Source organism: Macaca mulatta, chromosome 3, assembly GCF_049350105.2.
Source record: "Macaca mulatta isolate MMU2019108-1 chromosome 3, T2T-MMU8v2.0, whole genome shotgun sequence".
NCBI classification, from domain to species: Eukaryota; Metazoa; Chordata; class Mammalia; order Primates; family Cercopithecidae; genus Macaca; species Macaca mulatta.
The window spans coordinates 187,915,020-187,927,944 of NC_133408.1; the positions used below are offsets into that span (position 1 = coordinate 187,915,020).

At 42.8% G+C, this 12,925-nt stretch overlaps 1 protein-coding gene across 1 annotated transcript in view; it reads left to right on the forward strand.

The window, feature by feature from the left end:
* Positions 1 to 12,925, forward strand: part of CNTNAP2 (contactin associated protein 2) — a 2,249,322-nt gene that overhangs the window by 1,941,758 nt on the left and 294,639 nt on the right. Inside the window, exon 16 of the mRNA XM_001094652.5 lies at positions 11,316 to 11,486. Coding sequence (XP_001094652.1) covers positions 11,316 to 11,486 — 171 coding nt within the window. The remainder of the gene's footprint in view (positions 1 to 11,315; positions 11,487 to 12,925) is intronic.

Sequence of the window (12,925 nt, forward strand, 5' to 3'; positions counted from 1 at the left end):
TTAGGGCTTACCCAGGACAGAAATTTGAGTGAGGACAGGAAGGCCAGAAGTTCCCGTGACACACCTAGCTATTCACGTCTCCACTTCTAGTTATTAACTCTGAGCCCCAGTAGACCTAGGACTACTCAGGCATAAATAATAGCCCCCAAATGAAAAGTGGGAAATGGTAGAGCCCTAACGTGGACAGCCTGAAGAGCTTCATAAAAAAATCATAGACTTGTTCCCACCCTCCAAACTTGTGAAACACACAACTGTTTTCAGACATTTTAAATGTACCAAAATTACCTCATAAGTACCCTTTATATTTCAATGCACTAATAATGACATCGACCTGTAAGAATTTCCGTGACTAATTAGGAACAAGCCAGTTTTATCACAAGCCCCAGAACCCGGCTGTAGGTCAGCTCCCAGCAGCGCAGGAAGCACCCCTGCCTTCAGGCTTTCACCAGCATATTCTTTTTTTCTGTGGGACCCCCATCCCCATTTCTAGCCCAAAGGACTCAAATCACAGAGACACACAGGGTGAAATATTTATGTTGTTGGCTCCTCCCGCGAACTTGTCATCTGATCATTTCAGGCTGCAGCGGTGGAACAGGCTTGCTGGACGGGAAGAAATGCTGCAGAGAGAGTGGCTGACTCAAACCCATGGACAGCATTTTATTAATAACTTGCAGCCCTTCATTCTAAGTTAAGCTTGCCCAATGAAAGGAGGCCGAGAGCTGAACAAAGCTCCTCTTACCTAACCTGAATGCACAAAAAAGGTTTAATTAAGGAAGTAATTTTTCGTCCTCCCGTAAGGAAATCTTGACAAATAGACTCAAATCTGCATGCAAATGAAGCCATCTGGTTGATTGTTGTCCACAGTCCCCAGCTCACAGGAAACAATAGAAGGCCCTTTGCATAACTCAAAGAATCTGCAAATCTCTAACATTTGGGTCACTAATGATTTGCAGAGTAATTAGTCTCTTCAGAGCTGCTATTTACATTGGAAAGTGTTTGCCATTTACAGCAGAAGCTATAGATGTGCTTCTTCTAGGTGCAGCCCCAGCGTGAGCCATTTGGTGGGCTGAGGAAATCACTGAATCTGGGAGGGGAATGACAAGACCACTGGCCACTGGAGCCAGCCCAGCAGCCACACTCCTCACCAAACTGCAGCCCAGAGTGCCTTCCTGCCATCTTCTCCATGTGGGTCAAACGCAGACTCCTCTAGCCACCGTCTCTTCCCCCTTCCTAATTCCCCGTCTCCCCTCTGGGGAGGGAGGAGAGAGGGCAGAGGTGGGCACACCAGCCAGGGCCTCTGCTTCTCATCACATGTCTCTGCTACTCTGCAGTTACCTCCTGTAAACGTTTGTTCAAATGCAATTATGTCCATTGCTTGGGTAACTCTGCCTTCTTAGTTGTCAGGTCACTCCTCCTTTCATCAGATTTTTACTTAATGGCTACTCTACAAAACCACATAACACAGGGCTGGTGCTCAAGGATGATAGCTCTGATTCATGTGTCCTGAATGGAATTACCAAAAAAAAAAAAAAATCGGTGGAGATGAAGACATAGGGAGCACAGATTTTTGGAAGCTAGTGAGGGAGCAGAGGAAGGAAAGAGATGAAGAGGACAAAAGGGCAGACATGGGAGAGGTCAAAAGGGGTGAGCCAGCTGAGGAAGTGACTGCTGCAGGCTTAGCTGTCAATCCTGGGGTTTGCTGCTCCCCGTGGTTGGAACTAGAGGACATAATGCTCCGTGAAATAAGCCAGGCACCGAAGACAAATACTGCAAGCTCTCATGCATGTGTGGAATCTAAAACAAACAGACTCAGAGAAGCAGAGAGGAGGATGGTGGGCACAGAGGCTGGGAGGTGCAGGGAATGGGGAGATGGTCAAAGAGTGCAGTTAGGAAGGAGGAAGATGCTTGGTTGGTTGGTTGGTTGGTTGGTTAAGTTCTATTGCACAGCTTGGTGAATGTAGTTAGTAATAGAGTGTGTATATTTCACAATTGCTAAGGATGAATTCCAAATGTTCTTACCCCCCAAAATGTTAAGTATTTGAGGTGATGGATATGTTAAGTACCTTGATTTAATTATTTCACTTCATGTTAATAAATCATAACATCACTTTGTACCCCATAAATTTATACAATTATACATTGTCAATTTATGATTTCTAAAAAAGCATTAGTACCTGTGATAAATCAGGCTCAGGAGAAAAGCCTCAGGGTTTGTCATCTTACTGTTCACACGTTGAATGAAAAAAGGCTCCTCTTCCATCCTTCCCTACTCCTTGGTCAAGCCCTTGCACAGGCTGACTGTAAGTGAAATCAAAGGCTATCAGTGTAGTAGGAAGTAATCACATTTATTGAACTTTTGTTTTGTGCCTAGCACTCTGCTAAGTGTATTTCATGGGTTACCTCCTGAGATTCTCACCATACCCTATAAAACAGGTTCCACTGTTACTCTGTGCCCAGACCAAACAGGGTCAAGCTGCTTATTCTGACTGCGCAATAACGAGATGCAGATGAACTGGGAAAGAAGAGAGGTTTTAGTTTTTTTTTGTTTCTTTGAGACACAGTTTCGCTCTTGTCACCCAGGCTGGAGTGCAATGGCACGATCTCAACTCACTGCAACCTCTGCCTCCCAGGTTCAAGCGATTCTCCTGCCTCGGCCTCCCAAGTAGCTGGGATTACAGGCATGCGCCACCACGCCCAGCTAATTTTGTATTTTTGGTAGAGACGGGGTTTCTCCATGTTGGTCAGGCTGGGCTCAAACTCCCGACCTCAGGTGATCCACCCGCCTTGGCCTCCCAGAGTGCTGGAATTACAGGCATGAGTTTTTATTTCTGTAACTGGATACAGGGAGAAGGCCTGGAAATTATCGCCAGATCAACTCAAACCTACAAAGTTTTCCAGAGCTTATATACCTTCTAAGCTATATGTCAATGAGTAAGTGTGCATTTATCTAAAGACATAAGTGACTCACTTCTTTTAATCTATAGCTGGATCTGAGTTCTGAAGACCTTTCTCTGAAGCCTCAGTAAATGTACTTAATCTAAATGGGTTCAGATGCTGGGCTAATGACCGTTGTCTTGTCTCCTGCTAAGTCATGGAGGTTTGGGGAGTTCCTTCAGACCCCCATTAAACTTCTCTGTGGAGGCCTGGGGAGTTTCTTCAGACCTCCACTAAAACTTGTTTAATCCTAAACGGGTCCTGTTAAGAATTCCTTCATTATCTTGTCATGTTTCAAGGCCCAGGAAAGGCCTAGGCAAACTCTTGGTGGGCTTTTGTTACATCCTAGCCTTTATATAAGGGCACCGGTTCTTTCGGCTTTTAATAATTAACTTAACCATTCAGTCAGCGCTGAAATAGTTGTTATGGAGGCCTGCAGTGGTAAGACCTGGCCTGCCACAATTCCACTGTACACATGAGGATTTAGGAAGGCCAAGTGATCTGCCTCACATCGCCCAGTAGGTGGAGATGGCAGAGCCAGAATGGGAACCTGGAGGTCAGATTCCCCAGCCTGCACACGGAAACAGTGCAGGGAAGCTTCACCAAGTGACAGCCCAGAGCAGCCCAGGGACTCACTTCCTGTCATCCCTCCCAGCCCCCACCACCTCCTCCTGGTAGTACCACCCCGCCAATGCTTCTAGGGCTCTTGCTGGACCCACAGGTGGACCATGACCTCCGTCTGTTACCTCCGTCTCTTCATTCACAACAGAACTTCAGCACATCACAAGTTCAGTTACTTCATTACTGGCAGTAAAGGGAAATCTGTAAGTGCAGACTGTTGACAGGCAGGTGGGAAGCAAGCTGTGGAGCTCCAAGAGGCCCAGGAACTGGAGGCAGGCAAGGGCCAAGCTTAGAGCCGGAGGAATGGTGGAACGTCTATGTGAGGGTCAGTCACATCCCCGCTCCCCGCTCTGACCCTGCCAGTGACTCTCCTACTCTACCCATGCAGGAAGTGGGGGTTCACACTCCAGACACCAGGCACCAAAAAATGAGGGGAAAACTCCTTAATAAAAACAGAGGAAAGATATGGAAATTGACATAATAAGGTTGACCCCTCTCCTTAGCCTTCTTCCTCTCAGCTCCCCAAGCACTGAACAACAGACATATATTCCTCATGAGGAAAGTAGCGGATTCTTCTCTCAAGATATTGAACATTCAGCGACCAAAACAAGTCACAGATACTGACATTCGGGGTCCCTTCAATGGGTCAGGGGACTCTCCATGCAATAATGAAGCCCAATCATTAAATTCACTGCCATCCCGGACACACACACTCCAGATTGCAGTCAGCTGTCTAGTACTTGGCTGTTCAGTATAAACAGGTGAGACTCACCAACCATTTAGGGTAATGTCAGAGATCTCATAAAAGAAGGGACCCCAAACTCACAATCCAGGGTAGGGGTGGGTGGTAGGAGGTCAAGGAAGAAACAGAGGCAACAGAGAAAGCAGAAGAAAACTTTTGATAATTGATATTCTCAGAGAGACAAGAGAAGATACTGAGATACTGCCTCCAAAAAAACTAGAACAGAGTACTATGAAAAAGGGGACTATCCGAGAATAAGAAATAATACTTGGAAATTTAAAATATGATAGCTGAAATTAAAACACAATGACAGTATTAAAAATAAAGCTGAGGAAATGTCCAAAGAAGTAGAACACAAAGGAAAAAGATCAAAATTAGGAACAAAATTAGCAAAAAAAAAAAAAAAAAAAAAAAAACTAACATAAATAGGTGTTTGAGAAAAGGGATTGGAGAAATTATTAAAGTCTCAGACCTGATATGGGAGAAAAATCTATATCAAGGCAGTCATGAAGTTCCAAATAAAAGAGTTAAAGATCCTAAAAGTTTCCAGAGAGGAAAAAATGTAGGTTGCATATAAGGCTTCGTAAACAGAAAGCAGTTGCTTTGTCAGTAGCAGCCCTGACAGCCTGACAATTTTCTTTCTGGAGTTTCTCAATTAAGCGTGAAAGTAGAATAATGACTCATCAGAAGAACATGGGTTTAGAAAGTTAACCTTGAGTATCTCTTTTTTTCAAGGAGCTACCTGAGAATGTGTTTCAGGAAAATGAGGGTGTAGACCTAGGAAGCAGATGCCATGAGATCCTGAAACTTGGGGAGGTAATACCAGAGTGGCAAAAGGAAGTCCCTGCCCTAATGGCAGAGGGAGGTCCCAGGACAAGGGCTGAGCAGTAACCCTGAGAAGAACCCGTCCAGGTGGGAACAGAGGAAAGAGAGCCGTAGAAGATGCCTCCAGAGGACAAAAATGTGACTGCAGATGGCCTGATGTGTGCAATGTTGGAAAATTTTTGAGAAGAGTTTTACTGCTGTGTTAGAGAATCTGGAGAGAATTCATGGCAGATACATGGAAAAATAAGCAAATGAAAAAAGTAGTTATTGATTTTAAAGAAACAAAATACAAGAAAATACAATTGCAACAACAAAAAAAAAAAAAACAAGAAAATACGATTACATACAAACAAAATGCAAGAAAATACCATTTGAAGAAAATACAATTAGATTTTACTATTTGGCTCTTAAATAATATTACATAGTCCAAAAATATGAATACTGTACTGAATTTATTTTATTATTATTATAGAGATAGTGTCTTACTGTTGTCCAGGTTGAAATGCAGTGATATGACCACAGTTCACTGCAACCTCGAACTCCTGGGCACAAGGGATCCTCCTGCTTCTGCCTCCCAAGTAGCTAGAACTACACCATTATATGCAGCTATTTTTGTTTTTTTTAAGAGAGAGGATCTCACTGTGTTGCCCAGGCTGGTCTTGAACTCCTGACCTCAAGCAATCCTCCCACTTCAGCCTCCCCAGTCACTGCAATTACAGGTGTGAGACGCCATGCCAAACTTGAATTTCAATATAACCAAAAATCTGTGATTTGGCTATTTGGGGAGAATATAGAGAAAGGGGCTAGGGAAGCAGGCTTATAAAAGTGCTAAAGTCTCATCTTATATTCAGGAAAATCAGTAGAGAATTTCTAAAAGGTACAAATTAATAAGTAGCTCCAGTGGTGTTTTGTTTTGTTTTGTTTTGTTTTGTTTTGTTTTTTAATACAGCTATTTAATTGAAAGAGGTACAAGTATTAGAAGGCGTCTCTAAGGAATTGGGAGGGGGCGGGAAGCAGGGAACTGCTTTTTGCTTTAGTCCTAACACCACTAGACCTTTATAAGTATGTACATGTAATACTTTAATACTTTGTTAGAAACAAAAATTAAGTTTAAAATGAAATGCTGCCCATCAGAAATAAGCTCAGAAAGTTTGAAGTTTGAATCCCATACTATCTTAGTCCGTTCTTGCACTGCTGTAAAAAAAAATACCTAAGACTGGGTAATTTATAAAGAAAAGAGGTTTAATTGGCTCACAGCTCCACAGGCTGTACAGGAAGCATGATGCTGGCACCTGCTGGGCTTCTGGGGAGGCCTCAGGAAACTTACAATCATGGCAGAAGGCAAAGGGGACGTACACATACCCCGTGGATGGAGCAGGAGCAAGAGAGAGAAGGAAGATGCTGCACACTTTAAACAACCACATCGCATAAGCACTCACTCACTATCACAAAGAGAGCACCAAGGGCAATGGTGCTAAACTATTCATGAGAAACCGCCCCCAGGATCCAGTCACCTCCCACCAGGCCCCACAACATTGGGGATTACAACTAGAAGTGAGATTTGGGTGGGAACACAGATTTAAATCATATCCAATCCAAATAATCATTGGTCAGATTAAAGTAAGTGGCTGCTATGGAATTTGGGTGAAGATATGATATTGCATTTTCTATTGATGCTTAATTGGGGTTCAAAATGATGATGGAGACCAGCAAGCCTGCTTTGCAGGCCCAGCCCCCTCTCCTGTACTAGCTAGAGGTACCTCCCTGGTTCCTTTTGCCACATGTGATGAGCCCTGGCTTTGCCTAACGTGTAGTTACAAAGCTTCTCATGTGACTGACTTACTTCCAAGCTTGCAGAGCCCTCAGTGTCATCTTGATCATTCTGTAAAGCTTTTGACTCCAGCCCCAGGCTGAGTCTCCAGTCCCTCTCTACCTGCCTCATTATTCTGTTACTGTTGATTGACCCTTCCAGTCTCAGACACTAATTTCTGTTCTATTTCACAACTTTCACATCTTCCTTCTCAGTTTCCAGCCTTGCCCCCTCCACTTATCCGTGTTGGCCTGGTCCCTGCCACCTTCTTTGGCACTGTCTTTGCCATACAGTGAATCTCTTATTCCCAGCTTGGCATTCTCACCCATTGTCACTTTACCCTCCATAGCACTGACCTTGGTAGCAAGTACAAATTGCAGCGATTTCAATAACCTTAAGGTTATGATACCATCAGTCTTGCAAATGCATGGCATTGTTCAATGAAGTCTATAAGGAGTTACAGAAATAAAGTCATGGATAAGGAGAATTATGGTGTGCTAGTGGAAGCAGTATCCAGTTATCAGTAGGTGCTAAAGCAGCCTTAGCTTTTATTTATATTTATTTAGCATCTTTAATACCCAGGTTACCATAAAGAACATTCTGTCTCATGAGGACTTTGTAAAAGGAGTGAAAATGGATATAAATGAGAGGGGCTACGCGTCACTTCTCTATTGATTGAATAATTATTTATGAGTACTGACTATATTCAGAGGCCGAAGATTACAGAGAGGAAATGTTTTCATACCAGCTTTCATGGAGTGTATGATCAGTTGGGAGCAGTATCAACAAACAATAATAAGGCTGGAAGCTCTTTGCATCCAGAAGCGCTATAAGCATTGGAAAAACACTCACATCATCTTGTTATAATAAAAAATCCCAGAGATTGGGCAAGAGATTCCTCAGAACAGGACTCAGAGATGGTTACCATGGGCTGGAGCAGAAGCATCCATGATTTATTACTTGTACCCCACTCACTGAAAGCTTTTAAGCCCACATCCCATCGAGCTTGTTTACTTATAAATTCCATCCATGTACCACTGTATTTATATAGTGTACATTACAAAGTATAACTAAAATCGATATTAAAGGATAGCACTTTTAACATAAATAAAAACAGAAGTTCTAACACCATCTGCCTGACCCCAGTGATCACCCTCAGCACCTCCTGAGCACGCACCCCTACTTTCCTACCATCAGTGTAATCCAGAGTAGAGTCCTCACTGTTGCTGCTGAAGAATCTGAATTTAACAAGCTCATCCAGAGATTTGAGATAACTCACAACTGACAACTCCAAAGGCATCATATGATAATCCAGATGTTTCCAGGATAGTGGGAAAAACCATTTGTACAAGGCATGACTTCCCTGTGAATGAGTCTATTCAAGAGATCAAATTAGATTGAAGTTGCTTAGTGAGCATAGAATTAGAATAAATGGAATTGTGGTCTATAGAGATATTTCATCACACTTGAATAACTGATGGAGCTACCTTTCTTCTCTCTGCGGATATTTCTGTCTGAATAACCAGTGCTGGGCCTTAAATAAATACTGACATGTTTTACTTTTAGCTTTCCTTTTTCTAGAATCATTTTAGACAACTGCTCTTCTGTTAATACATCACCACCTCAGAAAATAAGAAGGTACTTGATTGGATTGAAATTTTAAAATGTTAATTGCTTTCATGTCCTGGGGATACAGCCTAAGGAGACAGAATTGCTTTGCTTAAGGCTGAAGTCTGGCTGGGGACTTTGATCTCTGCAGGCTCTGGGGTCCTTAAAGGGCTCTCATCCAATTAGGATGAGCTGAATCCTTCTGGCCCTGGGCCTCATCTTTATTCCCTCCCAGCTTCAGGACTCTGATGAGCGAGAGCGTTGGTTTAGGTTTTCTCACAGAGGTGCACCTGAGCGCCTCTTGCTGTGTAGTAAGCCAGATGTTCAGGCGGAAGGAAGGCTTACCCTTGATAAATAGCAACTTGAGCTTTATAAAGCGCCCTTCTGTTCCTGTAACCAGTAGCCTACACTACATCATACAATATTCTCCTCCCTAAGAAGAAAGTAGCCTATTTACCTATTTTCTCCTACTGAAATCTATGATTTTATAGTTTGTTTAAAAAAAAATAGCGGCTGCCTATGGTGGCTCACGCCTGTAATCCCAGCACTTTGGGAGGCTGAGGCAGGTGGATCACCTGAGGTCAGGAGTTCAAGACCAGCCTGACCAATATGGTGAAACCCCATCTCTACTAAAAATATAAAAATTAGCCTGCCGTGGTGGTGCATACCTGTAATCCCAGCTACTCAGGAGGCTGAGACAGGAGAGTCACTTGAACCTGGGAGGCAGAGCTTGCAGTGAGCCCAGATTGCGCCACCGCACTCCATCCTGGGCGACAGAGCGAGACTCTGTCTCAAAAAAAAAAAAAAAAAAAAAAAATGCTTAAGACTGCACTAAGAACAGGAACACATTAAGAACAGTTTTTACCCTAATTAAGATATTTACAAACATATTTTGCACTAGTTTTCTGTTTATGTATTGCCTGCGACAGTAATTAATAAGGATGCCATTGGCTGAGACAGCTTCAGAGCCCTGGATACCTAGGGAAGCAAGTCAAACCCTCTTCATTGTAAATACTGAAACAAAGCTAAGCTTATCAGCAATCAGAAACCACCACCTAACCTCTAACTAAAGACTTTCCGCATTAACCAATCAAACGGTTTCTTTGTCTTGCGTCCACAAACACATTTCTCTGTCTCCAACCCCGCACCCCAGGAGACAACTTGGATTCTGGTACTGCCCAATTCACGAATCACTGAATGTCCAAATAAACATGATAAGATTTTCATATGCCGAAATTTATCTTTTAACATGCCTGGGGACTTATCTAGATGTTGCTATATTCTAGACATTTCTAAAAACAAAAACAAACAGCATTAATTAAATAAGACCATATATTAATATTTCATGATTTAAAACTATGACTTAAGCATGGCAGAACCAACACAAAGTAACTTTTATTTGAAAATAATAGCTCAATTTAATATTGCATATGTGTATAATTTGCATAAAAGGAAGGAAAAATATCATTTGTGTATGAACAGAAACTAACGGAATGCACTTAGTTGATTCATTGTGCCTTTTGGAGAAAAGATATAGCAAATACTGTGTTTTTTTAAAAGCGTACATTTGGGGTTTAGTATTAGAGCTAAAGGCTTTAGTAACTGCTTTAAATCACACCCATATATTTTAGTCTTTAGCTGTGATAGTAAATGTACTCAGACATGTGCACATTAAAAAGGAATTTCTCCCCTGGAGATGAAGTTGAGAGCCAACTCTTGATCCCATATTAAATTCTTGGTCCATCTGTCCTAATGGAATCTGAATAACGCGGTTTGGTGTTTTTATTGCATCCTGTGAGCTGATTTTCTCCTGGAAACACTGGCCGCTCTGTCAGACAATGAGTGGGGAGAGGCAGCTGGTACAATCACATCTTCTCCAAGAGCTCAAGGATAGAGGCTGGCTGAGAGCCATTTGGTGGGCTCACTCCTCATCCCCATATCATACAACAACCCCACAGGCCAGAGCCTCACCTGCAGTCCCCAGGAGGAAGTAGGAAGGGAAGAGAAGGCAGCTCGCCTCTGGGAGTCTGGCGCAAGAGAGGTGAGGAAGCTGCGCTAGCCTAGCCTGGTCACTTCTGCCTTCTTCCTGGCTCCTCACCTCCTCTGGGCTTGTCAGTTGTATTCCTGAAGCACCTGCCCCAGGTGTCTGGGGGGCCGTTGACGCGGGAGTGGGCGCTGGCTCTTCCAAGGCAGAGATGGATGAAAAGCGAGAGCAAAATACCAAAAACTTTGTTCTTATTTTGTCATCCTGAGGTCTATCTCAGATGCTGTTTGCACCAGACCAAAGCCACCAGGACATACGCAGGAGTTCAAAACAGCCCCCAGCCAGCCACACAGTAACCCCAGGGACTTCCCCGAATTGTTACATCTATTGGCATTTACTTCTTAGACTCCCATAGGAATCCTTGGTAGGAACCCCAACTATATCAATCTTTATTATTATATAATTATAAAATATTGTTTATTATAAATATTATAAAATATGTTATTGTATAATTTATAGAAATTCTATATTAATATTTAATTGTATATAGATTGTGTATATTAATATTTTTAATATCTTTATACATAAATGAATATTATATAGACACACATATAACTTTTGGAAAGTCAGAGATATATTCGTGGGGATTTGGTCCAATGTTGTTCAACAGGATGAGAGAAAATAACGACTATTGCTAATGGTACTCATTAAACTCAAGAAATGGGTATCTGTTACATGACTAGGCTGATCAGGGTGTGAGTTAACCTGATTTTTTTGTTTTCTTCCCACAGGGAATTATTGGAATGCCGCCTCTTTCCCAAACCCATCCTCCTACCTGCATTTCTCTACCTTCCAAGGGGAAACTAGCGCTGACATTTCTTTCTACTTCAAAACATTGACCCCCTGGGGAGTGTTTCTTGAAAATATGGGAAAGGAAGATTTCATCAAGCTGGAGCTGAAGTGTGAGTATTAAGTTCCTTGTCAACTCATGGCGAGCCACTTTCGTCACCTCAGGGTGGTCCGGGCCCTGATTTTGATTCAAACAAGAAAGGTTTCCTTTGTTCCAGCAGCAGGACTAGAGGGGAACACACAAGCCTGAGTGTGGGCCCCCAACCTCAGTCCCTGTCCTTGGGATGCTCTCAGGGAAGCAGGCGCATCCAGATTCTCAAGCAGTTATTCAAGAAGACGAGAGAGAACACACTGCCCTCAGAATGTGGGAGAGGAAGGTTTATTTACAGCTTCATGTCTTGTGTGGCTCTTTTCCAAAGAGAAGGGGTCAAAAGTAGACGAGGGGTGTGTGCCTTGACCTGAGGAGCAGGGAGTGAGGGAAATTGTGTCAAGGAAGACAGGAATGATAACTAGTGACATCCGCATGAGTTCAGGAGGCTGCAGAGACCACAGGACTGGGTGATTCCATGACACAGAGTCTGCAGGTTTCCTAAAGAGGACCCACACCTGCACACCCTCTACAAGTGAGTTCTGGATGTCATGTACTTAGCCAAAGATACAGAGACAAAAGAGGCAGAACTAGAGAGGATGCTGTTTAGCTCAGCTCACCAGCCTTGGAGCAAACACCATAAGGGGGCATTCAGGCTTGGGGAGCTCCGTCGGTGGAAGGTGGGGTTTCACTGCACAAGACTTAAGTGCAATGCTTGCCCTACCTGGACCCTTTAATCATCAGGGCCCCAATTCAGCTTTTGGAAGTTACAGTCCCCTGACTTCTAGGCTGGTTGATTATTTGCAAATGTTGAACTCCATTGGCTGTGAGAGTCAGGGAGACCACAGATCAACCACAAGGACGAGGCCAGGCTGTGTCCCCTGTCCCTTTGCAAAACCTCAGCCTTACGCTCAGCATATCAAAAAGTCTCTCTTCCCCAAGTCTGTCCCCTTTAACTGACGGCTTATGTTCCTGGGTCTTTTCTAAGATTAATCCCAAATCCATTTCCCATTTCTGCTGAAATGCTGTTGGATTCACAGTAGCATTCTCAGGTTCAATTCCACATCATCAGGTAAATTGCTTAATCTCTTTGAATCCTAATTTTCGGATTTATAAAAAAGAAATGCTAATTTGTGGGGTTGTGAGAATAGAATTTAGATATTCATAAAGCATTTATTTCAGTGTCTAGTAGTTATTGTAATTATCATCTTCCAAGGATGCTCATGGCGGATCTGATCTGAGCCAGGTCTGATTGAAAGGGAGACTGAGCCTATCCTGGTCCTAGAATTAAAATTAATTAATTAACTAAAATCCCCCCTTTACTGAATTACGGATAAGAATAATTGAAAAGGGATTCTCGCTTCCCTCAGTTAAAATTAACTAACTGAATCAAACTATTTTCTGACTTCTACATAAGTCGGATCAAATTTTAGAAAGATTTTGTGGCCACAAAAGAAAATTACC